Source organism: Peromyscus leucopus, chromosome 1, assembly GCF_004664715.2.
Source record: "Peromyscus leucopus breed LL Stock chromosome 1, UCI_PerLeu_2.1, whole genome shotgun sequence".
NCBI lineage: Eukaryota > Metazoa > Chordata > Mammalia > Rodentia > Cricetidae > Peromyscus > Peromyscus leucopus.
The window spans coordinates 113,183,604-113,199,759 of NC_051063.1; the positions used below are offsets into that span (position 1 = coordinate 113,183,604).

Consider the following 16,156-nt stretch of genomic DNA (forward strand, 5'->3'; position numbering starts at 1 on the left):
TCTGTGCTCATTTCTCAACCTATTTAACTCAATATGTCCATACATTCTTCCTGTTCTAGAGGCTAAACTGTCTCCAAAATGCAGAGTTGTTGCTTGCTTGCCTACCTTCCCCCTCTCTCCCACCCTTCCTCCCTCCCTTCCTTCCTTCCTTCCTTCCTTCCTTCCTTCCTTCCTTCCTTCCTTCCTTCCTTCCTTCCTTCTTTCTTTCCTTCCTTCCTTCCTTCTTTCCTTCCTGTCATTCTTCATTCTTCCTTCCTTTCTTTCTTCATTCTTTTAAACAGCTAGAGGGCATTTTGATAAAGAGAATTCTGAGATTTTCAGGGCCCATAATTTTTTTCTTTTCTAAATATTCATACCAACAATGAAGAATGGTATGTTTTTAAGGACTAAAATTTCATATCATCATTCTATAATTTAATTATGCTGAAGTTCAGGGACAGAATTTCTGTACTCCTGCCCCATATTCCTCATATATATCTATATAACTTTCACTCAACTTTTACCCATAGGTAACTATAGTAAAGGGGGGAACTTTCAGGATGGCTTTCTCCATAGCTACTTCCTCTAGTTTTCCTGCTATCAATTTAACGTCTATGCTGGACTCCTCAGCAAACTCTTGAGACTTAGAGAAACAGCCTGTCTACCCCTGCCTGTTATACTAATTACCATTGCATCTGTCACTCATACAAACTTACCTACCTCATGTTGAAAAAAAGAATGTTCAGCCCCTTTTCTCCCAGAGTACAGGCTCAAGGAATGAAGAACAGTGACAGGAAAGTACGGGTCAGCTATGAGTGTAGTGAAGTATCACCTACCTTCATATATATTTGAAATAGGTGGAAATTTCTCTCATTAGGATTTTTAAACAGAAACTACTCTCTGGTATATATAACCATCCATCATGCATTATTCTGCTCATCTATTCAACTGACCAACAAGGCATATATTAACTGCCACCTGTGTACTACTGAGCTATTAGAAAGGGCTATGCAGAGTACTATAATTATCTGCAATGGTACAGAAAGTGCTCATCCTAATTAACAATAAAAACCAAATTAAATTACCAATGGCATGAACTTTTTATTTCACCAGTTTCATAAGAAGTTTTACAAAGGTCAAATAGCCAAATGTGTACAAATGTAGAGGAAAGACATGCTCAGATACTCCCTGATGGCAGGGTTATAAGGATGCAAATCTTCTGCAAAGTAATTTAACAATTAATTCTAAGCTCTGTGGGACAAGAATCAGTCTCTCATTTTCCATTGAGTACCATAGTGCTTTGGGATGTGGGATAGTTTAATAATTAATTGTTAAATAAATATTGATAGAAGGACTACATAAATAATATGAGCCTTAAAAAATTTCACAGCTTTTCACTCAGTGACCCCTTTCTGAAAACTCATCCACCATGAGAAATGTGGTCAAAGTCCCCTATACACAAGGGATTACTTCAGTGATTTTCATAGTAAAATTAAAAACAAATTCTTCTGTAGGTAAAGAATTTTGGTAGTTATTAAAATGTATACTAATAAAAATAATTTACAACATGGGAAAATGTTGACAATATGATTTTAATAAAAAACATATAATTTCTTTTCTCTTTTTAACCTACCAGTCACTTTCATATACATTTTGGCTTCTAGTTGTTATTGGATTAAGTGTGCTAACTAGTGGGTCTGTTTCTTATACCTTTTCTTGAGTTCTTTTATTTGTGTTTATTTGTTTTGTCCTATTCCAATGTGTTAGTTTTGGGGATTTTTTTTGTATTATAGTTTATTATTATCCTTTAGAAGCCTATTTGCTTTCTAATGAGAGACAGAAATGGTGAAGATCTGGATTGGAGAGGAGATGGGAAGAAAGTGAGAGGAGCAGAGGAAGGAGAAACTGTAATCAGGATATATTACTTGAGAAAAAAATCTATTTTCAATAAAAGGCAAAAATATACAATTTAATATTATTAACTCATTTGATCAATACAAATATGACTATGTTTATCTACATTTGTGATCAGGTAAATGAAAACAATGTATTCTCCACTGGAGATATGTTTGCGGACTATAAAGCGGGGCTGGGAGAGGACTCAGCTGATAAAGTGCTCACAGGGCAAGCATAAGAACCTGAGTTCAGATCCCGAGCACACATGTGACAAGTCAGATTGTGGCAGTGTGCCTCTAAACAGACTGATCCCTGGAGCCCTCTGACCAGGCATTCTACCCAAAACAGTGAACTCCAGATTCAAAGAGAGATCCCATCTCAAGAAAGAAAGTGGAAAGGGACTCAAGAAGACAGACACTTTGATGTTGATTGCTGGCCTCCAAACATCATACACATGTGCACACACACACACACACACACACACACACACACACACACACACACACAGAGAGAGAGAGAGAGAGAGAGAGAGAGAGAGAGAGAGAGAGAGAGGATTTTGAAGATAAAGTGTTAATAATGGTAAACTTTAGGTGAAATACAGATGATGTTGAGTTTTTACTATCTTTAGCTCATAATATATTTATATCAGTTTGTGTTTTTTCTCTAACAGTGGAAAATAAAATTATTTTAAAGTAGTAAAATGTCTTTTTTAAGCTAAAACTATATCAGTATTCACTTAGTTTTAATTTTTACTTGGTAAGTTAAGTGAAATTGGAAGCTGAATACAAAAAGCACTTCAATTAAGGACATGAACTAGTGTAATAGAAAATAAGTAAAATAGATCAAAAGAAATGACAGGTCACTATGCAAACACAACCAACAGACAAATAAAATGGGGTCTGGTGAATAATTAAGTCATGGACAAGTAACTATAACATATCTACATTAAGGCTACTGTAATTGATGTCCACCACTAATAAAACCACCAGCTGTCATGATAAAGTATGAGGATGTGTTCATTCATGGGTTTTCAATGTGGTGACACTAATTATAGTTCTCTGAGCATTTATATTTAGCCACAAAAATTATGGAGAAAAGTCATTAGAGAATCTACATCAAAATCTAAAATAAACTAAATATAAGATAATATTTTGTGAATTATCTCAATCTTGCAGAGGTCTGACTCCTACATTCAACAATATTAAGTCAAATAAGTTTGCTTTTATGATTGTGCTTTCAAAGTACAGTATTCTACCTTTTTTACTGAGACTGTACAGTCTAATTGGATAGCTGAAACTGATTTTTGAATAGTTATTCCAATATTTGAAAAGCACCATAGATCAGAAAAAGAATCTGACTCAAGACAAAACAAAACACACATTAATGTGAATATGCTTATATATAGGTAGACAATATAGCTACAAATAGTATATAGAGAGATGTATTCATTATAATGTTATTAGAAGAATTGTTGCAAAGGTATAATTATACAACTAGGGAATATGAGAAATCTCACATTTTGTAAGTAGAGAACCAACTAGCCACAGGATAAGGTATCACTCTAGTAATACAGGATTCCACATTAAGAAATTTTGAGAGCTAAAAGGATTGAAGAGGAAGATAGGCTCGAACCATACCTTAAAAATGGATAGATTTTGTTAGGCAGAAGGGGACCATACGCCAGCAGAAAATGGAAATGAGCTGGCCCAGGCAGAAGTTAGGAGTCTTCTGTGAAGAGTTAGGTCACTATTCTTTAAGTACTTGAAGGCTTTAGGGTCTTTGTTGCAACTGTTGAACTCTGCTGTTACAACACCCGAAGAGCTACGCCTGAGTGATTGAATAAAATTAATTTACAGATAACACAAAGTGATTTCATATAGCTGTCATGTTTGATACAATATTCCTTTGATGTCTTTAGCTATTAATATATAATATATAATATATATATATATATATACATATATATATATATATTAATTCACAGTCTATACAAAGACAGTGAGCAGACTGGCCTTGATCTGCAGGCTTCACTTTGCTGACTTCTGGACTATTTGAAGCGTAAATTAAACACACTCAACAGTTTTGAATATCTGAACCAGTGGTCCTGTTCTTATAGGGGCTAATGTTTCCATTAAATAATAAATATAATTCCTTCATATCTTCATGTGAAATGACGGTTGTAGATAATATAGGTACCTATATGCAAATTTTTGCAAAGTGCAACAGCTGAAGTAAAAAGGAGAAATAAAAAGAAAGGCCACCATTTAAAGTACTGCTTTTTCAGCAGGAAGACGCAATTATATTAGATGATGTATTAAATGAGCCAAATGCTTACATGTTCTTATAATGGATAAATATGGATTTAAATGGAATAACAAGATGCCATTTCCTCAAAAAGCACAGAAATATGTAAGAGCAGACATAGAAGGAATTCTATTTGTGAATTAGTGTGAGAAATAAATAATAACAGATGTGTGATGAAATATTAAAGGAAATAATTTGATGTGTAGATCTAACAGAAAATTGGAGATAATTAAGGTAGAAAAAGTAAAAATGTCATATTCTTGCAAACAAACAGGTCTTATTTGTAAACTTTGTCTCAGGATTTAAAAAATGTTTCACATGAATAGTTAAGGAGATATATGTTAACCTGGAATTGGCCATAATGTCATACATACATGCATTAACAGACTATTGTACCCATAAAGTGGATAGCTTTAATGATTTTATGTTCAGTTAAAATTAATTAAAATATATAAGGACATGCCAGAGGAGCAGTTTCCTAACTGGCTATCACTGATTCTATATGCATGTATGTATGTATGTATGTGTGTATGTATGCATGCATGCATGTATGTATTTATGTTTGCTTGTTTTAATTTGTTTGTTTTCTATCTATCCACGCATAAAATTCCCTATTCTATAAAGGCAATACCTCTGATTTGTAGTACTTCAAAATTCAATTCCTTGCTTAAAAATGGGCACTGATAGATAGAAATGAAACAAATCTAAACCTGGAGAGGTGGCTTCGCAGTTAAGAGCACCTGCTGCTTTTCCAAAGGATCCACATTTACCTCTCAATACCCATGTCAGGTGGCTCACAGTCACCTGCAACTCTAACTCTAAAGGGTCAAAAATTCTTCTGGACTCCAAGGAACTCTCCCTGTCCACACACATTAATAAAAATAAATAGTTAAATATGAATAAATCTAACACCTTCAGGGGTGATAGGGCAGTTAAGTGCAGGTAACACCTGCAGTCAAACCAGAGTAACATTCAAATGATCTGAAGAAATAAGTTCAGAGATGGCACAGTTGTCTACATGCGTGAGGCTCTGGGTTTGATTCCCTGATCTACAGAGCAAAAAGTACACGAGCTATTTGCTGGGTGCAGAAATGTATGCTTAAAATGGTGTCAATTACCTTTTAGTTTTGTAAAGACAGGATGTACCCAACTCGATATTTGGCCAAGCCAGCAAAATGATAATTGTTGTTTTGGGTTTAAATATGTTTTGATGTTAAAGTTGGGAAAAACACATTTGACATATTTGTTTTTGCTGGGGGTTAATAGAGGATGGAAAAAACATGTTTGTTATTATGGAAAAGCATGCTTGTTTTTGATGTATAAATAAAGATGGCTGGAGCTAAAAAAAATAAGAGGCATCAATGAAATATTAGACCATATATCTTTTACTGGAATGAAGTATTTTAAAATTATTTGTTAATGAAATTTGATGAACTCCTGAATTCCATGTTCCTCCTAATTAAAAACAATTAATTACATACCCCTTGGTCACATTTTACTTCCTTGAGCACTGGTAACTCTAGTTAATGACACTGTGCAGCATATTTCAAGATATCTAAAAGAGATACTTTTACATGTTCTTCCCAGAAAGAAAGGAATGATGGTTATACTAATCAGCTTCCAGCCCACACCACAATGTACACACACATTTAAAGATCACATTGCACATCCCAAATGCACATATTTATTATTTTATTACCTGCCAGCTAATAAAATGAACATAAAAGTGAAACAAACTGAAGATGGATCTAGATTTACTTGAAGAAGGCTCAAATCTGTTCAGTTACACACCAGCTGATGAAGCCTACAAGTCAATATCAATACTGAGGAGGTGTATTAAGGATGCTACTACCTGAAATAGGATCAACATACATCTAGAGTCTTCCAAAATGGTGAACAACTTTTGATAAATACAATTAGGATTAAGTACAAAGGTCCCTTGATATACACAGGGTCTGTCCTTCTAGAAGATTCAATGACAAATAAACATTTTCAAGAACATTTTGCATTTGTTCACAAAACTAAGCTTTATTTTAGGTTTAGGTAATTATTATTTGGATAATCTGTATCAATGTACAGAATGAAGGGCCTGGTGGTATTTATTGCTGCACAGGACTGCTCTGCATACTTTAGCGCATCTAGCATCCCTGGTTTCCTATTTCTAAATGCCAGTCTAACATCCCAATAATTGTCAACACAAAGCACCTTCTTGCATATGAAACGTTTCCTAAGCCAGTACTGGTGGTACATGCCTATAATTTCATTACACAGGAATATGATACAAGCAGTCTGTCATGTGTTCTAGGCCAGCAAAACTATATTCCAGAAAATCTAACCAAACTAAACAAACAAATAAAAACTAGCACAATAAATAATGTTTTCTAGTGGTTCTTCTATTTTTCAGGACTGCTGGTCTTATTTCTAAGTAAAAATTAGGTTTGTGTATTAATATTTTTTGTTCAATTCCCAATGCCTTGCATGCCTAATAACTTTTCTGGCAGAAATCCCCATGAAGATGAGTGCAGAGGGCTGAGAAGGAGAGTGTCTTGGAACAGTAAAAAGATAATTCAATTCTGAGTTAGGAACCCAGGCCAAACTAAGTCTGCTACAAACTAAATGACCTTGAGCAAGTCTCTTAACATTTCTAGGCTTCAGTCTCTCATTTGGAGACTCTGTTAGGTGGTCATGAAGTTCTGACATCATCATAGAGCATCTAGATGCAGTTGAGAATTTAAAGGGCTGGAATGCAGTATAATCACAGTAAAGAACACCAAATGATTGACAGCAACAAATCAAAAAACACAAGAAAGAATAAAGCAGACCGTGGAGACATTTGGGTATCAGCCTTTGGCTCTCTATCTACTTTCAGGTATAGACAGATAGAACGAATGTGTGAGATTCACAAATGCTGGGCAATGTGAGATAGTGTGTGGGGACTGAAAACAACATCACCACAGACTTCTACATTGCTTTTACATTTTGACAGGTTGCTCGCCACTCCTTACCATACACATTGTAGACCTAACACAACTTGTGAATAGCACAAATTAATGAGGTTAGGGTGAGTATCTCATTGTGGTATTGATGGTCATAGCTTTCAACACTTCAAATTAGCACTTTCCTTCCCCCTGATGAGTCAGGGCAAGGGTCTGCAAAGACATCACTAAGGATTCCTGAGACAAAGAAATAATGCAAAAGAAAAGAAATGAGGCTCCTACAATTGGAAGCAAGTCCTCCTAACTATGTGCATTACTCTAAACCTTTATGGAGATGTTTGGTAAATTGGGCATTTATTGAGTTCTATAGTGTGTGTGGTGAAGGTCAGTGGTTGCAGTATGCCTTCCAGGGATGACAACAAGTGCTCCTGTCAGATAGAGTAGGAAGAATATGTGAGCTAAACACACATGTAGTTGAAAACAGTTCCACTCTTTTTGGTAATGTGACTGTGTCCAAGTTACTCTCAGCTGCTTCATATAGGGACTAGAGTAGGGCTTTGTCAGTGTTAAAGGGAAGACTAAGTATAAGTATGGTAAGGCTCCTACTTCAGTGTCTTTTTGTTTTTCGAGACAGGGTTTCTCTGTGTAGTTTTGTGCCTTTCCTGAAACTCACTCCATAGTCCAGGCTGGCCTTGAACTCACAGAGATCCACCTGCCTCTGCCTCCCAAGTTCTGGGATTAAAGGCATGTGCCACCACCACCCGGCTCTACTTCAGTGTCTTATCCACCCAGAATCAGGAGTACTCAGGTGATCCCATGAAACTTTTGCTCTTCTCCATCCTGCCCTCTGTGCTGAGTTTCTCCCTGTTCTGCTCTGTAAAGAGAGCTCTGCTGATGTCAGCACCCAGTGATGTGGGTAGCAGGGGTGTTGAGTGGCTTCAAGCCTGCCACAGGAACTTTAATTCTTCCTTGACTTGTATTTCCTTTCCCCAGAGTGCCTGGTGTTTCCCAGAAATTTAAAAAAAAAAAAGCCTCATTCCCTTTCATAAGTAGAGGGATCTTTCAGAGAAGGCAAAGAGCTATAAGAAGCTTTGAGATTTTCTGATATGGCATAAGCTGAAGCTGATATTCAGTGTCAGGAAGTCTTACTTCTTGGATTAAAAAGTCCATTCAATGTTGCAAACTGCTCATTTTTTAGTTACTATCAGAGGATTGTTGAGGGACATCTAGATTGACAGAGCTTGACTAAATACTTCAAATGCAGCCCCCCTGAAAGGAAGTATTTGAAAAATCTCATTTTTCTTAATTTTGAATATACGGAATGAATCTTCATCAATATAATCCTATTAGATCTCTCCTCCTCTCCTCCCCCATCTCTCATCGTCTCTGTCTTTCTGTCTTTCTTTCTCTCTGTTTGCACAGTTTTAAATTTCTGAGAACATGAAGGACAAAATGTCACGTCAGTGGTACAGACCTATGCCAAAAGTTTCTGGACAATTGCCTAGCTTAACCTTTGTCATTAAAGGGGAGCCATAAAAATTCTAATTAAAGGGCATAATGCAGGAAGGTAGTAAGTACTTCAGGTTAAGAAAACATAAAAGTTTGATATCACGGGTAGTAATAAATACCACATGCTGAACAATTAGGCTCCAGGTGCCACACTGGGGTATTTAGAGAAGTTGTATTCAATTCTTATTTCATTTCTCTGCAACATGATTGCTCATCTGGCATTTTACAGAAGAGAAAAATCGAGACTTATGGACATTAAGCAAAGGAGATCACATAGAGCCTGTAAGTCCAAATTGAAGATTGTCTGGAACTGAAGTGTAAACTCTTTCCAGAATGCCTTTCATTAACTTATGGATACCAGTTTACAAAGTGAGTGGATAGTAGTACTTGCCTGGCTAGTTTTTTTTCTTTTTCTTTTTCTTTTCTTTCGTGAGCTTGACACAAACTAGAATCATCTGAGAGAGGGGAGGGAACCTCAGTTGAAAAAGTGCCTTCATAAGATCAGCCTATAGGAAGTCCTTGGGACATTTTCTTGATTAATGATTTACATGGGAGTGTCCAACCCACTGTGGGTGATGACATCCCTGAGCAAGTGGTCCTGGGGAATATACGAAAGCAATCCCCATTGAGAAGCATTCTCCCATGGCCTCTGCTCCAGTTCCTGCTTCCAGCCTGGACTTCCCTTCATGATGGACTATAAGCTGTAAGATGAAATAAACCCTTTCCTCCCCAAGTTGCTTTTTGTCATGATATTTTATCACAGCAGTAGAAACCTAGCTGAGACAGAACTGAAGGAGATTTTGAGTCTTAACAAGAAAAACAACAAGACTTCAGAAATTTAGGTCTAGAAGTGGTCATTGGTCCCGAGGCTCAATATACAGAAAGTGGCAGAGCATGTACTCAGGGATAATTATCCAGGCCCACCAGGAATTAACTAGTCCCTGGACCCATACCTCACCCCATTTTCCTGTGCTGATAAACCTGCCCTGCCAGGCCCAGGGTTCTGGGTGGGCAAATCTATGTGCGGTTCAACATAGGCGCAAGGATGCTGTATGAATTCTTTTCTATTTATATTTCTCAAAAAGTTTTGGTTACCTACAATAGATCTTTAAAAGACAAGCCTATTGACAATCAATAGGGATGGGTGAGGAACTCATGGGGTCCTATTTCTTTCTTTTGATCTATTGGCTACTGGAAGATGCGGGGAAAGTGGGAGTCATTGTCTTCGGCTGTATACCTGCTGGTGTTCCAATGGAGTACCATGTTCACCCAGTTAGCCTCAGTTTAACTTGGTGGATCATAAAACAACAACAAACAATATGAATGTTGAGAAGTGATTTGTGGAAAGGATTGGGGTTAGAGGACAGTGGGGAACAAGGGTAATTTTCAAAGAAAAAATTAATTCAAAAGGTTTACTTCTTTTTACCAACTTAGTAAACATATTTATTTTTGTTAAGATTCAATCCAAGTTAGTCCAAATAATAACCACCTCTATAGATCTGTTATAAATGTGTACATTCTCTTCCTAGTAAGTAAAGAAAAGGAAATAAGGCAAAATACTGTTATAAAAGCTGCACTGATTGTAGTGTTATTTACATTCACAATATTCATTCAGATTTTGCTAGATGAAAACACTGTAAGAAGTGATTTATATGCACAATGCTAATCATTTCTCACCATAGCCCAAGGAAGTAGGCACTATTTTGAATCACCATTTAACAAAATGGAAACTCTAATGACAAAAAGAAGCACCATCTTTTCTAAAAAGCATCTTGCCCTCTTACTCTTCTGCAGACCCTCTGTACCCTAGATGCATACCATGGGAACTGCCACATTCCTTGGAAACTTTAGGTCATGATCTAATAGCCAAATGCATAGACTGCGATAGGATATGGGCTCTAGAGCAGCAGTAGTCTACTTTGTTTTCTATAATATTGACAGGGTGTGACAGGGTGCTATATCATAGGCACTCAGTATATTGTAGTTGAATAAACAATGAATGATGAAGGAATGAAGAACAAATATATATGACTATGATCACCAAGCTTCCATGGTTCTGTTCTGACTCCCTATTTCAGCCTGAAGTAGGAAGGAATGCCACATAAAGAATGATAGGTATGTTTCCTTCCAAGGCCAATCCTAATATTGTAGACACATTACATAACTCACATCTGGATGCTACAATTTCCCATTTTTTTTTACCCCTTATCACGGTTATATTAACTATACAGATTCAAATGGAATGAAAACTTACTCAAGAAGAGATAGAGCTACTTTTTAGACAACTAAGGAGCAACATAATGACAGAGTTCTGTTAGTTCTCAGTGCACCAAATGATGGGAGCTTGGCAAAGAGCCTTGAGAGGAAGTCAGATAATTACTATAGCCTTCAATTATAGCAGCCAGAAATCACACTACTGATTTCCATGCAATACAGTAAATAAATATCTGTAAGAACAAGTTCTCAGATCCCAAACACTAAGATTCTTCAGGCCTCTTCTAAACCACAGGTGGGTCACTGGGCTATTCTAAAATGTGCACAACCCTTTTGCTTTTTGCTTTACAAAGATTACTTTTAGTGTCATTAGCAGCCATTCTTGGTATTAGAACATTTTACAACCTATTTGTGAAATTAAAGGGTAAAATAGTGTTAGAAAACTCTCAAAACAAACTTAGATTTAACAGACATTTGCATGTACAGACATGCACATTCTTGTATTTGTGATAGTACACAGACTCTGAGTGATGAGACATATCTATATAATTAAAATATTGGTTAAGTGCTACAAATTTACATATGAATGAATCAAGACATAGACATGCATATGTTTATATTTCAGCATATTTCATTTGCTAAGTGATAAGGGAAATAAATGAAAAAACATTTCAAGTGAAGAGAATGAAGCATTCTTTGGAAAGTAAGCTAATATTTTTCCCAATGATAAGCTAAGAATGACATAGAATGTTAATCTCCATGTATATAAAGCTGCATACATTTTTACATGAATATTCTATATTTATATATGAAAATAGGTGCATGATATAGCATTCACATATATAAGATAGACAAATAGTTAAGTATTAGGGATATTTACATGAACATTTTAAGTTTGTGTGTGTGTGTGTGTGTGTGTGTGTGTGTGTGTGTGAATTAGAAAGTTAAAGTTATTTTTAAAAAAGTTAAAGTTATTCCTCATCATCTACTTGGATGGTCTGAAAAGGGTAAGATAGACCAATCAGTCTAACATAGGACTTTTGCATGTCAGAGATAAGAAAGAGTAGAAAGGAAAATTCTGGTGAGGAAAGACTGTCATAACATTGAAAAGCTTAAACGATATGGGATAATAACTCCGACATTGAGGCCCACTATTCTAGCCAATAATAAAGTACACGTGAGTGACAAGAAAATGCCTAGAAATGTATATGCTAAGGAGTAAAGGAGATTGGGACCGCTTCAATTTATTGCCTTCTCATGTGTCACTGGCCCCGTAATTATCAGTGCAGGGTCTGGTTCAATCCCTTAAAGTATTAACTGGTTATAAATTTCAGGCAAGCAGGAAGCTGACTTGGTTAACAAGAAAAAAAGAAAGAAGTTTCCCTTGGCTGGAACATTTATTAATAGTTTTGTTATGTTGTTATTACAGGGTAGTATTAAAGATTTGGGTTTGGAAAGTTATCATTTATGGTACTAAAAGTGTATTACCTCTTGAACAAAAAAAGATTTGGACAATAAACCAAATTAGGTTTCTCTGTGCAAAAATTATAAGGTATATTGTGTTTAGTAAGCTTTGTCTTCTTGGAAGAAGTTAACGCATCTTACACATAGTTATAGGTTAAGGAATATTAAACCAATGTTTTGTCGATGAGCACACAGAATCATCACAATTGTCAAGACTCCTTATTCAGTTTGGGGTCCATATTAATTTTAAATTTTGCCTACATTTCCCAACGCCAGATTCCATTTAAAGCTGAACTAATTGATAAAACATGATCTGAGATTCTGCCTTTCTAAGTAAAGCTTCTAATTCTGTACCAATGAATCAAAAAGCCATATGCTTGGCCATGAATACATAACCATACTGCTAAAAATTAGTGATATATGGCATTCTTGGAAGTACTTAAGAAAAACTATTATCGAGATTAAAACTCTCTCTACATCTCTTAGATCATAACGTTTTATTCATGATCAATATTCACTTCTCAATTGTATTAAAAATGCTGAAACTGAAAATCCCCCCCCCCCGCAACACAGCTTTTTCTTTTCAGTGCATATTTAGGAATAATCTCTGCTCTGTGATTATGATAGTGTCTACAGGTGCATTTTATTCATATTTCTAGCATTTGCAGGAAGTTCCCCCCCCCTGCCTTTTGCTGAAAGCAGAAAAACAAAAATAAGTCTATTTTATTTCTGGTAAAAGGCTAGTAGTTTGAGGGCAAAAGAAATTTTAGAATCAAATTAAATAAATATGTATATATTCAGAAAGGCATTGTAAGACAAACAGTTGTAGTCCTAATATAAATGACCTTATTGCTTCTCTATGGTTAAATGTCCCTCTTTATTCTAAGTAGAATCACCCTCCCTCTTGCTTCCAATTAGTCTTTTCATTTGTAAAGTGAATTATGTGGTAGAAACAAATTTTCTCCCTCATAGTTGCAAAGACACATAGTATCATAAGAGTAAAACCAGAATAACACACATCCAGTTTCTATTCTCTCCTTTGATGGAAAAATAAATGTTCTTTTATTTTTATCATGTTTGGAAGTGTCTGATTAAAATTCATCTTCTTTCTATTCCTTAAAATAATGATAATAATTTTAAAAAGAGGCTGAAGAGAAAAGTGAACTGTGGTTAGGAGTAGAGGGATGCTAACAGACCCTGTTACAGAATCCTAAAAATCATGTGAGGATTTGAGAATGTGAGGTGGAAAAAAAAGTCACCGACACCCACTCACAGCATCCCTGGATTTCTACCCGCTGCCCCGAAGTGTAAAACCACAAACACGTGTGAAACTAGAACACTTTTTTTTTTTTTGGCCTAACATTTTTCCAAGCAGACAAACACAGTCATCGAGGAGGACTCAGCAAAGTTTTCAAGCCACTCTGACCTTAAACACAACTTTCTTACAACACAGAACGAAAGTCACAAAGAAAAAGCTCACCTGTGCAGGGCTGAACCAACCATGTGGGCAGGCACAACGCTCCCCACAATTCCCCTTGCCCTTGGTGCTGGTCTTGTGGGGGCTTTTCCGTACACTGTCCCACAAGGTGACCAGCTTGGTCCTGTTTGAAGCCGGGCCCCCAGGTCCTGAGGAGGGCATAGTTTGAGAACTGTACCCGAGCCCCTGAGCATTCCTCTGCCAGCCACAGGCACAGTGGGCATCCCTGATGAGGGTGGGCGCACTCCTGCCGGATTCCATGCCATCAGACCCCCGGCTGCAGCTGGGTTGCTTGGTGAGGTATGCATTCATACTGCACTGGTGCCTACCCTTTTCTTTGGTCAGCTCTGCATAGAAAGGCTTTCTCCCTCACACCCCTTTCTTCCAGGCAGTTGTAAAAGTCTTTTTTCCCTGTGGATGCCTCAGTATCTTTGACAGCTGCTATAAGCGGTTCATCGTGGGAGCAGAGGGAGCAGCGAGAGCAGCTCTGCACAGCATTATCTGCGGGCTGGTAGCTCTTTGTCAATAGATGACTCAACTCACAGAGCAACTTGACAGTATCCCTGCTCTAGGCAGAAGCAATCAATGCTCCACACAGCTGGGCTACAAGACTGTACACTTTGTTACAAGCCCTTTTTGGATGGAGCCTCACAGTAGCGAATACTCCTTACAATTTGGCATTCTCACTCCCCTGCTCTCCCCGATCCACACAAGAAATACAGATCTCAAAAAAGAGAACTTTTTATCAGAATAGTAGGACCTTTGGAGAAATGATGCATCCAGGCAGAAACACCGTAGCATAAGCAGGATGAAGTGATGGGAAAGTTTACCTGGAAAGGAAATGTTCACCATTTCTGGGAATCACTTATGCAGTTGCCAAGATATGGACTAAATCAGGAAATAATGAAATCAGAGCTTCAATATTAACCCCATAAAGTATCAATTAATTTTGAAAAAAATGATCACGGTCACAGTGTTACACTGCCACCAGTGTTACACTGGTATCCTTTAAATTTTGAATTTAATTTACTTTAAATCATGACTACATGCTATAATGCAAGTATGTGTTCTTTGTACTATGAACAATTATTAATTCTATTTCTTTCAAAATATGATGACTATAAAGATTCAAAGATTGATAGGTTGGTTTATTTTAAAACAGTATTTTTCCTCACCCCAAATTATTCTGAGGGTTTACTTCCAAATACTTTACCACAACAAATTCATTCACCACAAAGAGAGCCTGCATTTGAAACTGAAAGATGTACTCAACCCTGCCATTCATAGTCTGGTTTTCTAAGACATAATTTTCAAAATATTTCACCAAAAATGAGTGAGGTATATCCAATTTAAAGCATTTCTTTCCAAAGAGGACATGCCTGCATTTCAGTTTCAGCTAAGTTTGCTGAACATGTTCACAGTATTTTCAGTAAAGGGAAAGGATAAACACAGCCACACTAGAAGTCATGTTATCTTTGTGAATTTCCAAATCTTTGACCAGACTGTCCATGCCTTTTACATGTTTCTAAAGAAAAGAAACATTGCTTTGATTGAAAAGTAAGTTGTCATCTAGCTAGGAACAACAACAACAACAACAAAAATGCACAGTCCTTTTCTCTAACTAGTTTAGTCATAAACAACTGAATGTCATCAGACCTTCTTTTCCAGTGGACTAATGAGGTTCTGGGACACTACATGCCTATTTCTGCCTCACTTGACACTTCATACTTCAGGTTCCAGAACTATTAACCTGCTCATTTCTACACAAGGACCCTTGATAAATCAGTGCTAGATTTAAACACTGGAAGGAGCAGAGACCTACACACACACACACACACACACACACACACACACACACACACACACACACTTCCATATAATGATTCTTTCCCAGGTTCTACAAAGGGTCTAATGTGTAGTAGCAAGTCTAGTAGAGAAGGCATTCAAAATAGCTTTGCTAAGCTGGGTGTGGTCAAGTATTGTACTCTCAGTGCCATGAGGGACAGAGACTGATATAGGCTCCCTGGAGCTTGATTTATATCTAGCTTAGTGACAGATTCTGTAAGAGACCCTGTCTCAAAGGAATGAGGTAGAGAGTAATATATCAGGTCCTCCTCCTGAACCCCAGAGTATGTATACATATGGGTGCTTATACCAGCCCACCCTTAAATAACTACACACAAACACACACACACACACACACACACACACACACTAATAATGACACACACTTGTCACTTAGCACTCAGATGGCTGAAGAAGAGGGATTGCAGATATCTTAAGGCAAGTCTGGGCTACATAATGAGTTCAAGTCTAAACACCCCTATATATCATTACCAAATATAAAAAGTAAAACAAATAACACCCTATACACACA

General features: G+C 36.8%; 1 protein-coding gene across 20 annotated transcripts in view; it reads right to left on the reverse strand.

Annotated features, from left to right (window-relative positions):
* Positions 1-16,156, reverse strand: part of Dlg2 (discs large MAGUK scaffold protein 2) — a 1,876,145-nt gene that overhangs the window by 725,639 nt on the left and 1,134,350 nt on the right. The window contains exon 1 of one of the 20 annotated variants that reach the window (XM_028873395.2): positions 13,783-14,803. The exons of 16 other annotated variants lie outside the window; for them this stretch is intronic. In XM_028873395.2, coding sequence (XP_028729228.1) covers positions 13,783-14,091 — 309 coding nt within the window. In that variant the 5' untranslated portion in view covers positions 14,092-14,803. Of the gene's footprint in view, positions 1-13,782; positions 14,804-16,156 lie in introns of those variants that run through there. 3 more of the 20 variants (XM_028873392.2, XM_028873397.2, XM_028873394.2) reach the window with 3 other exon arrangements.